Below are 10,054 nucleotides of genomic sequence, written 5' to 3'. Positions count from 1 at the left end.
TTTCCTGGCAGGAGAGGCTGGCCCGTCACCAGCACTCCCTGATTTATCCAGGAGCATTTTCCCAACCTCAGACACTGTTTCCACAGAGGGAAATTCCCTGATAACCCCATGCACCTGGTGACAGAGGGACAGTGGCACGGGTTGCTGTCAGAAGGGGGTGGGAATATATGCCTGGAAGGGGTTGTTGGACACCTGGAAGGGTCCTTGCAAGGCCCGTGGAGGGAGCAGAGATGAGCACTGCACACCTGGTCAGAGGTTTGCACACCCGGGGGGGTGTGTCGAGCTGGGAGGTGGGGTCACACAGCTGGCGGGGGCTGTCACACACCAGCAAGAGGGACGCACTCCGGGGGGGTTATTGCACACCTGGCAGGCTGCTGCACACATGGTGAGGGTTATGGCACGGCTGGAGCAGGACTTGCACGGCCGGCAGAGCAGGAAGGGTGTTGCAAAGCTGGAAGGTCGGTCGCACACCTGGCAAGAGTTGTTGCCCACCTGGTGGGGGCTGTTGCACAGCTGGAGCAGGACTTGCACACCTGGCAGGCCCATTGTGAAGGTGGGAAGTGAGTGGGTCACACACCTGGCAGGGATGTTGCACACCGAGCCGAAAGGTTGCACGCCGGACGGGGGCATGGCCGAGCTGGCAGGTGGTTTCATACCCGCAGGGGCCGTTCCACAGCGGAGGAGGCTGTGGCACACCGGGCAGGGCTGCCGCACCCCCGGGACAGCAGGGCCGCGGCGGGGCGGGCTCGGTGCGGGGGGCGGTGCCGGTCCCTCCTGCCTCGCTGCTCCTCCCCGCCCCGTGCCGGCGCCATGGCGGGCCCGGGCGGTGCCGCGGACGCCGGGGACGCCGGGGATGTGCTGAGCAGCGGCAGCGAGCGGCGGTGCCGGGCGCGGCTGGCGGCGGGGGGCGCGGGGGGCGCGGCGGCGGCGGCCGCGGTGCTGGTGCCACTGTGCTCGGTGCGCGGCCGCCCCGCGCTGCTCTTCACGCTCCGCTCCCGCCGCCTCGCCGGCCCCCACAGCGGCGACGTCAGGTACCGGCGGGGGGAGCGGGCACCGGGACCGGGCCGGCCCTGACCCCACCCCCCGATCCCTCCCGCAGCTTCCCCGGTGGGCGGCGGGACCCGGCGGACGGGGACGCGGTGGCCACGGCTCTGCGGGAGACGCGGGAGGAGCTGGGGGTGGCGGTGGCAGCCACCAGCGTCTGGGGACAGCTTCGGACGCTGCCCGACCGGGTACCGGGGATCGGAGGGGCTTGGAGGCGCGGGGACGAGGGCGTGCGGGGACAAGAGCGAAAGGGCAGGTGGCAGGGACACAGGGATGGGTTCAAGGTGACAGGGAAGGCGGCAGGGTCATGGGTGACTGGTTCGACGTGACGGGGACAAAGGTTCTGGTGTGATAGGTTTGGGGTGACAGGGGCACACGTGACAGGGGTTTTGATGACAGGAACAAGGGGTGGCAGGAACAAGGCTGCAGGAACACAGAGAAGGGGTTCAGTTGACAGAGACAAAGCAGTAGGGGCACAGGTGACAGAGCAAGCAGCCTGGGTGATGGGGACAAAGTAACAGGGTCACGTATGGCAGGTTCAGGGGGACAGGACACAGGTGATAGGTGTTACAAATGATGGAGATTTTGGGTGATGGGGACAGGGCAGTAGGGACGAGGGTGGTGGATTTGGTGTGACAAGGACATAGCTGATGGGTTATAGGTGACAGGGACCTGGGTGACAAGAGTTCTGGAGATTCAAGGTGACAGGACACAAGGCAATGGCACTGGTTGGGTGGTGACACGCATGCTGGGTGCCTGCGCTGGGTGCAGGGGGGTCAAGGCCCAGGCACTTTGGGGAGGGGGTGTCACCCTGTGCCTTGCTGACACACCTTCCAGCATGGAATGACCGTGGCGCCCGTCGTGGCCAACCTGGGGCCGCTGGAGGCCTTGACACTGAACCCCAACCCTGACGAGGTAAGTGACTCCTCCCCAGGCCTGCTCCCCTTCCCACGGCAGCTGCTCCCAGTCACTGTGGTCTGTGCTGACAGGTGGAAGAGGTGTTCACCCTGCCCCTGACTCACCTGCTCCGCGAGGAGAACCAGGGCTACACCCATTTCCGCACGGCCAGCAGCTACAGATACACCTTGCCCGTGTTCCTCAACGGCCCCCACAAGGTGTGGGGGCTCACAGCCATCATCACCGAGCTGACCCTGGAGCTGCTGGTGCCCGGCCGCTACCGCAGGAAGACCCACGTGCCTCCCCAGAAAGCCCCAGGCTGAGCGGGGACGGGGCAGGGGGTGGCTGTGGGGTCCCCATGCCTCAGCCCTCCACCTGTGCACGGGGGTAACGGCTCTGAGCCCAGCAGCGTGTCGCACACTGTGATTCAGTAAAAGCCATGTTTGGAACTGCCCCGGGCTCCGAGTTGTGGAGTGTGGCCAGGACAGCTGTCCCTTGGCATGAGCACAAGGAGGAGGAGTCGTCCTGTGCCACTGCAGCAGGGACAGGGAGCGTGGGGTCCCCAAGGAGGGGACTGTGTCTGTTAATACCCTGCAGCCATTGCCTCTGCCCCAGACTCAAGGAAATCAAAGATCTCCCCTCTGGGGTATTCAGGCCCCAGCTGTGTGACCCCATGATCCCTGGGGATCTCTTGCTCCAGGTACAGTACGACCCAAAGACCCTCTGCCCCATCAGCCCCTTCCCACCATTTTATGTCCACAACAGAGCCTTGGAGCACAGCAGCATTTATTAAGGACTCTCTGAAGAACCCTCTGAGTGCTGCCAGCACCCCAGAAACCGCTTCCAAGCAGGAGAGGGGAGGTATGGTGGTGAATCCTTATGCCGACGCCGCTCGGGCTTTGGCTTCGTTGTAGCGCCGCATCCTCTCCTCCAGCTCGGGGCGGAAGTGGCGGATGAGGCCCTGTATGGAGCAGGGGAGTTGGTTAATAATGGGGTGGGGGAACGCTGCTGGCCCCTCCAAGCCCTCCGGGCCCCTCACCTGCACGGGCCAGGCTGCGCCGTCGCCCAGGGCGCAGATGGTGTGTCCCTCGATCTGCTTGCTGATCTCCCAGAGCGCATCGATCTCGGCAGCCTGCGCATCGCCCCGCACGAACCGAGCCATCACCTTGTTCATCCAGTCCACGCCTGTGGGAACAGGGGGAATAGGGATGGGTCCCTGCAGTGTCCCACCCCACAGCCCCTCACCCACGGCTCCCTGCTCACCTTCCCGGCACGGGGTGCACTGCCCACAGCTCTCGTGCTTGTAGAACTCGATCAGGCGTGCGATGGCTTTGATGATGTCGGTCTGGGAAGAGAGGGAGGGTGAGGAAGGTGTGGATCCCACCGTGGCTGCGGGAGTCATAGGGTGCCCATCCCTTACCGATTTATCCATGACAATGACAGCGGCCGTGCCCAGCCCGCTCTGCGCCTGCACCAGGGAATCGAAGTCCATCAGCACCGTCTCACACACAGACTTGGGCAGCAGCGGTGTGGAGGAGCCACCTGGGATGACGGCCAGCAGGTTGTCCCAGCCTCCGCGGACACCTCCTGCAAAGAGAGGGTCAGGACAGGCTGGAGGGACAGCTCCAGCCCCACTCCAGCCCGGCTCGGCTGTGGTGCTCACCGGCGTGTTTCTCAATGAGCTCCTTCAGTGGCACTGACATCTCCTCCTCCACCGTGCAGGGCGTGTTGACATGCCCTGAGATGTTGAAGAGCTTGGTGCCGGAATTCCGCTCCCGGCCGAAGCTGGCAAACCAGGCACCACCCCGCCGGCAGATCGTGGGGGCCACCGACACCGTCTCCACATTGGCCACTGTGGTGGGGCAGCCAAACACACCTGGGAAAACATTAGGGAAAAAACTCCTCTCTGTGAGGGTGGTGATGCCCTGGCACAAGTCACCTAAAGATGCTGTGGCTGCCCCATCCCTGGAAGTGTCCAAGGCCAAGTTCAACAGGGCTTGGAGCAACCTGGGACCATGGTATGTGGCCCATGAAAGCAGGGTGGAATGAGACAGTCTTTTCAGGCCCCTTCCAACCCACATTATTCTATGAAACAGAGGGAGCTCTCAAGGGATATGGTGTTGGCTGTGGTGTTGTCCTTGAAGCAGGACGGTGTCTCCTGGGGACAACTGTTTACGGGTGGCAGCTGGGAATTCAGGACAGAGCTGTGGTGCCATACCCACGTCAGCAGGGAAGGGGGGCTTGAGGCGAGGCTTCCCCTGCTTGCCCTCGATGGACTCGATGAGCGCCGTCTCTTCCCCGCAGATGTAGGCGCCGGCACCGCGCACCACAAACACATCAAAGGCGTAACCCGACCCGCAGGCGTCGCCGCCCAGCAGCCCAGCCTCGTACGCCTCACGGATGGCCACCTGCAGCGGGGCAGGTAGTGAGCCCGGGAGCGCCCGAGCCACACCAGGGTGTGTGGGGTGGCTGTGGGGCGCTCCCCCCCACCTGCAGGTTGGAGGCTTCGTTGTAGAACTCCCCTCGGATGTAGATGTAGGCGGCGCGGGCGCCCATAGCCCGCCCCGCCACCAGGCAGCCCTCCAGCAGCTTGTGCGGGTCGTGCCGCATGATCTCCCGGTCCTTGCAGGTGCCCGGCTCGCCCTCGTCTGCGTTCACCACCAGGTACTTGGGCCTGCGGGCAGCTCATGTCACGGGGGCTCCCCACACGGCGGGGCCGCGGTACCGGAGCTGTGGCCGGTCCCGGTCTCACCTCCCATCCGGGGGCTTGTTCATGAAGCTCCACTTGAGCCCGGTGGGGAACCCGGCGCCGCCGCGGCCCCGCAGCCCCGAGGTCTTGATCTCGCCGAGGATCCAGTCCACGCCCTTGAGCAGGATCTCCTTCGTCTTGTACCAGTCACCGCGGCGCAGCGCGCCCTGCAGCCTGCGGGCACCGGGCACGGTGGCACCGGGCACGGAGCACCGAGCACGGGGCACCGAGCACGGGGCACCGGCAGTCCCCGCGCCGCTCCGGCTACTCACCGCCAGTCGTGCCGCCCGTAGAGGTTCGTGAAGATCCGGTCCTCATCCCGTAGCGACCCGAACTGCGTCTTCTTGGGCGCCGTCTGCGGGGAGACACGGATTCAGCACCGGGAACATCGAGACCCGTCCCGCATGGTTCCCGCACTCCCCGCCCCGTCCCTGCTCACCGAGAAGGAGGCGGCGGGCAGGCGCCGCAGCGCCAGCAGCTGCCTGCCGGCCATGGCGGGGGGCACCGGCACCGGGACCGACCACCGTCACCTTCAGCCGCCCCCGCGGTGACGTCAGGGGGAGCGCCGGTGGCGCGCCAGTGACGTCACGAGAGAGGCCGGGCCGGAGCCTGTTTGGGGCGGGGCCGTGTGGAGGGGCGGGGCCAGAGCTGGGGGCGCGTTCGCAAGGCGGGCTCGCGACCCCAGAGGGGGCGTGGCCTCGCTGGTGGCGCGCCAGCACGTGCCCCGCGCCCGGGCCCGGGTCGGGTTTCGGCGCTGAAACCGGAGCCCCCCGTCCGCCCCCCCCGGAGCCCCCCCGGGGCGCCCCGCTCCCCCACCAGCGCCCCGGGGGGTCGCTGCGCTCCACCCGATCTCCTGGGCGACGCGGCGGGTACCGGGGACAGTGGTGGCCTCGTCCCTGCGAGGGGCGAGTGTGGATTCTGGGCGATCTGGTTTCCTCCCGCTTGGTCGCGGTCGTGGGAGAAGGAGGAGCGGGCGGAATGTTCTTTCTCTTCCGCGGGCCGCAGCGGCGCGGCGCTGGCAGCCCCGCGCCCCCCGCCTGCCGAGGCACCCCCCGGCACCACGGCGCCGGCCGAAGGGGTGCCCGCGGCTCCCGCCCGGCCCCTCGGCTCAGGGGTCCCGGCACCCCCGGCACTGCGGGGAGCCGGGGGAGATTAAACCGTAGAGGTGCATCCCCCATGGAGCGTCAGCGGGCTGCCGAGGAGCCGGGGTCCCGGCCGCCCCCCGCTTTTGGGCAGGTAACCGGCGGCGGGGACAGGGCCGGGGCACGGTGCGTGCCGGGGATCCTGCGTGCCCTCGCAGGGAGGCTGCGGGACTGGGGAACAGCTGGGCGGCTGCCCACATCTGGAGCGGGAAATAATCCGGAGGATTATGCACGCGGGCGCGGCACCCACCCCCCCGCGCCTGCCCTGCATATCCCCAGATATTCCATAAAAACCTCAAATCCTCGGTGGCAGCCCCACGGTCTGCGCCAGCCAGCCCCCCCGGGGCCAGGCATGTCCTGCGGCACGGGGGCAGCCCCCAGCCATGGGCAACTGCACCAAGACCCCTGAGCGGCGGCTCCCCAAGGTACGGCAGAGCTGTGACACCTCGCGGAGCAGCAGCAGGAGCAGGAGGGGGTCCCTGCTTGGCCCCCCCTCGCCGCTGACGCCTGCTCCACCCGCAGGATGGGAAGCCACGCTCGGGTGCTCCGGGCTCCGGCGCAGGGGACCCTGAGGACGTGCTGGACGTGGCACAGACCTCTCCGATGCAGGGATACTCGGTGCTGCAGGGGCTGGTGGGGCCAGCCTGCATCTTCCTGCGGCAGAGCATCGCCATCACCCAACGGGTACGCAACTGTCCCCTCCCCGTCTGCTGCCTGCGCTCCCAGGGGGATTAGGGCAGAATCCCTGTGGGATCCCTGGGAGTAGGACCCCTCCTTCGTCTCTTCCCGTTTTCTCTTCCCCAGGACCGGGAGCTGCGGCCTGAGGAGATTGAAGGTGAGGCACTGGGGAGGGGGTCCTGCTGGGGTGGGTGGTGGTGCCGGGGTGCTGGTAGTGACACCATGGTGTCCCCAGAGCTGAAGCAGGCGTTCCGGGAGTTCGACAAGGACCACGACGGCTACATCAGCTACAAGGACCTGGGCGAGTGCATGCGGACCATGGGCTACATGCCCACGGAGATGGAGCTCATTGAGCTGTCCCAGCAGATCAGTACGTGGTGGGGCAGCGGGTCCCCATCAATTCCTGCCCCATGCCCTGCTGACACCCCTCTCCTGTCACAGCCGGGGGCAAGGTGGATTTTGATGATTTTGTGGAGCTGATGGGCCCCAAGATGCTGGCGGAGACGGCAGATATGATCGGGATCAAGGAGCTGCGTGACGCCTTCCGTGAGGTAGGGGACAGTGGGGACAGACGGGTAGGCTGCCAGCGTGCCAGGGGTGACTGGTGGCAATGGGGCCTTGTCCATAGTTTGACACCAATGGGGACGGACAGATCAGCATGCCGGAGCTGCGGGAGGCCATGCGCAAGCTCCTGGGGCAGCAGCTCAACTATCGGGAGGTGGATGAGATCCTCAAGGACGTGGATCTCAATGGCGATGGCCTGGTGGACTTCGAAGGTAGGAGAAGAGAAGGGGCCGGGAGCACCCGCAGGGACATTGGGGATGTTTCACGTGTGTTTTCCCCCGGCAGAGTTTGTGCGGATGATGTCGCGCTGAGGGCGGTGCGTGCCAACGCGGGACCCAAGCCCCCCGTGCCTTACAAAGAGGAGGGGGCCACAGAGGGACCCCCAGCGCCAGGGGCTGGGGCAGTGCTGGCGCAGCGGCGCCCATGCCTGGGGTGAGGCCGGGTGTTGGAGCTGCTCCGATGCTGAGCTCTGACCGTGGTGGGAGGCACCGGGGCCGAAGTCGGGACCCTTCTCGGCACAGGCTCAGCCACGCTTTGACCACTCTCGCCCTCATCTCTGCTCTCACCCTGTATTATCCCCCTTCCCACACAGACTTCATCCTAAAAGTCACACCGTCGTTGTCTCCCCTCCTTCAACTGTGCCCCATCCCTGCTGCTCATCCCTCCAGCCTCCATTCCCTCTGTGTGCCACACTGAGACCCTCAGGCTCCCTCCACACTATGTTTAATGTGGACTGCACAGCATAACCCAGCCCATCACCATGGTTTGAGCTCAGACTTACACCAGACCCGCCTAGGGTGAAGCGTCCCTCCCCTTTCGGGGCTGGCACAGACCCTCAGGGATGTTCTGGCAGCCCCCGGCACAAGGGAGACTCCGGGCAGCCCAGCCAGGAGACCCTCGAGGAGAGAAATAAAGCATTGCCGGGTGGAAGGGCCTCAGCCAGCTGCAGGCAGGGCTGTTGCAGGTACCCTCCCTGCCCTGGCTGCAGTTTTGGGGCCAATTTTGCCCTTTTGAAATGATAAAACTCTCTCTACATACTTTCGTTTTGTGTTTTATGTTCGTTCCCAAGGGTTTATTCGGGATCGTGCCATCCCCCAAAGCCCTGGATTCCCACTGTGCCTCAGGGGAGCCCCGCAGGGAGCCAGGGCCCCGGACACCCCCTCACCTCTGCGGGCACAGGGCTCCGGGGAGTGCACGGCCGGCGGGTGGGGCCGGTGCACGGGGCGGGCGGCGGCGATGATGTCCCCTCCAAAGTCGGGGCCGGGGTTCACCCGCGCAGAGTCGGGACGCCCTGACCGGGGCCGGCTGGGGGCTCTGGGGTGATCCGGGTGCCTTGGCGGCGGGGCCAGCGCGGCGGTGCCGATGGGGCCGGTCCCGGTGCCCCCCCCGTGCCCCCCGAGGCGGTGGCGCCGGCCGGCCACGTGACCCGGAGAGGGCCCGCCGAGTGAGGGGCGTGGCCTACACAGCAGTCACGTGGCTGGAGAGGCACCAAGGGGGCGGGGCCGACGCCGCGTGTCTCCACGGTGACCGGCCGGGGGGCGCGCGGCGGCGTGATGACGTTGCGCTCGTGACGCGCCTGCGTCATCACCGCGAGCGCCGGCGGCGGCGGAGGGGGGAGAGACCCGGGTCAGGCCGGGGCCGCGCAGCGCGACCGGGAACCGGGGCCGCCGCGCTCCGCTCCGGTTCCCGGCTTCCCGCCGGGCCGAGCGGGGCCGAGCTGAGCTGAAGAGAGGCGGGCACCGGCGATACAACCGGCGGGGCGAGCGCGGGGGCCGCACGCCGACCCCCGCCGCGGGGCTCCAGGGATCCGGGAGCGGCGGGCGGCCGTCGGGGATGTCCTACAAGCCCATCGCTCCCGCCCCCGCTACCCCCGGAGCCGCCAGCGCCAGCCCCGCCCCGCCGGGGCCCGGGGCACCGTCCGCCGGTGAGAGAACCCCGCGGTACCCGCGGGGGACGGGGGGCACCGGGAGCGGGGAGAGACTGGAGGGGGATACCTCGGGAAGGGATGGTACAGGATAAGGGAGGTACTGAGGAAGGCGGAGTGCGGCCGTGACCCTCAGTTTCCCGCAGCCACGAGTGTCCCGTCGCCCTCCGGTTCCGTCCCTGGCGCCGCCGCCCCTTTCCGGCCGCTCTTCAATGACTTCGGGCCGCCGTCCATGGGCTACGTGCAGGTGAGGCGCGGGGCCGGGGCCGCTGGGGCCGGGCGCGGCGGCGGGGGCGGCCCCCAGCCGCTCCGTCCCTGCGTGTGCCCCTGTTCCCGCAGGCCATGAAGCCCCCCGGGGCGCAGGGCTCGCAGAGCACCTATACGGACCTGCTCTCGGTCATCGAGGAGATGGGGAAGGAGATCCGGCCCACCTACGCCGGCAGCAAGAGCGCCATGGAGCGGCTGAAGCGGGGTAGGGGCGGCGGGGGAGGACCTGGCGGCCGCGGGGCTGCGCCCCCGAGGCTCCCCAGCCCCACGGGGAGCGACTGGAGAGTGATTCGAGGTGTCCCTGTGCTTCTCCCCGCAGGGATCATCCACGCCCGGGCGCTGGTCAGGGAGTGCCTGGCAGAGACAGAGCGAAACGCCCGCACGTAACGGCAGCTGCCACCCGGGACCCCCCGGGACCTCCCGGTGGTGGCGGCGGGGGCGGGGGGGCCGCCGTGCTGCCCGAGCCCCCCCTCCCCGCGCTCTCCGCTCTTTATAAATGCGTGTTTTTATAAATAAAGGACAATGTTGGGACTTGGCCTCGGTGTGTCCCCACGGGGGTGCGTCCCGATGGTGGTGGTGGGACGCGGGGCGGAGGTGGGGGAGTCGGGGGGAGCGTTTGGAGCCGCGCTGGGTGTGTGTCCCGGAGCTGAGAGGTGCAGAAGTGATTAAATCACTCGTTGATCACTTTGGAAAGTGGCTTTTTAAATAAAACACCGGGTTTTTCCGGGGGCGGCGGTGCCGGTACACGCGGAGCGCCCGTGAGTGGCGCTCGCTGCCTTCCGCTCTCTG

At 67.4% G+C, this 10,054-nt stretch overlaps 4 protein-coding genes across 7 annotated transcripts; 3 read left to right on the top strand and 1 right to left on the bottom strand.

Annotated features, from left to right (window-relative positions):
* The first annotated feature begins 810 nt into the window (after positions 1–810).
* On the top strand, positions 811–2,394 carry NUDT8 (nudix hydrolase 8). The gene is made up of 4 exons (XM_033062788.1): positions 811–1,031; positions 1,100–1,232; positions 1,882–1,959; positions 2,034–2,394. Exons 1-4 carry the CDS (start codon positions 811–813, stop codon positions 2,262–2,264), a joined length of 663 nt encoding a protein of 220 aa, XP_032918679.1. The 3' UTR covers positions 2,265–2,394.
* Positions 2,395–2,709: 315 nt separating this feature from the next.
* On the bottom strand, positions 2,710–5,243 carry NDUFV1 (NADH:ubiquinone oxidoreductase core subunit V1). Its single transcript, XM_033061691.2, has 10 exons — positions 5,130–5,243; positions 4,963–5,045; positions 4,694–4,864; positions 4,432–4,615; positions 4,160–4,349; positions 3,605–3,817; positions 3,362–3,528; positions 3,205–3,286; positions 2,981–3,126; positions 2,710–2,902 (listed from the first exon to the last, which is right to left on the bottom strand). The coding sequence occupies exons 1-10, from the start codon at positions 5,181–5,183 to the stop codon at positions 2,819–2,821; spliced, it is 1,374 nt and encodes a 457-aa protein (XP_032917582.1). The 5' UTR covers positions 5,184–5,243; the 3' UTR covers positions 2,710–2,818.
* A 181-nt stretch (positions 5,244–5,424) lies between these two features.
* On the top strand, positions 5,425–8,111 carry CABP2 (calcium binding protein 2). Of its 4 annotated transcripts, none has more exons than XM_033062675.2 (7): positions 5,425–5,926; positions 6,355–6,516; positions 6,637–6,667; positions 6,746–6,880; positions 6,952–7,061; positions 7,139–7,286; positions 7,360–7,474. In XM_033062675.2, the coding sequence occupies exons 1-7, from the start codon at positions 5,669–5,671 to the stop codon at positions 7,383–7,385; spliced, it is 870 nt and encodes a 289-aa protein (XP_032918566.1). In that variant the 5' UTR covers positions 5,425–5,668; the 3' UTR covers positions 7,386–7,474. The 4 variants fall into 4 exon arrangements, with proteins under 4 accessions (XP_032918566.1, XP_032918567.1, XP_032918568.1 ...); XM_033062676.2 differs by adding an exon at positions 6,112–6,257 and having other exon boundaries at positions 5,851–5,926; positions 7,139–8,111; XM_033062677.2 differs by adding an exon at positions 6,146–6,257 and having other exon boundaries at positions 5,910–5,926; positions 7,139–8,111.
* Positions 8,112–8,712: 601 nt separating this feature from the next.
* Positions 8,713–9,801, top strand: CDK2AP2 (cyclin dependent kinase 2 associated protein 2). The gene is made up of 4 exons (XM_033063150.2): positions 8,713–8,998; positions 9,145–9,245; positions 9,338–9,470; positions 9,585–9,801. The coding sequence occupies exons 1-4, from the start codon at positions 8,908–8,910 to the stop codon at positions 9,650–9,652; spliced, it is 393 nt and encodes a 130-aa protein (XP_032919041.1). The 5' UTR covers positions 8,713–8,907; the 3' UTR covers positions 9,653–9,801.
* Positions 9,802–10,054: the final 253 nt, after the last annotated feature.

The sequence above is a fragment of the Catharus ustulatus genome, chromosome 6, assembly GCF_009819885.2.
Source record: "Catharus ustulatus isolate bCatUst1 chromosome 6, bCatUst1.pri.v2, whole genome shotgun sequence".
Lineage (NCBI taxonomy): Eukaryota > Metazoa > Chordata > Aves > Passeriformes > Turdidae > Catharus > Catharus ustulatus.
The sequence above is the reverse complement of the archived record's forward strand: the minus strand, read 5'-3'. Positions and strand labels throughout refer to the sequence as shown.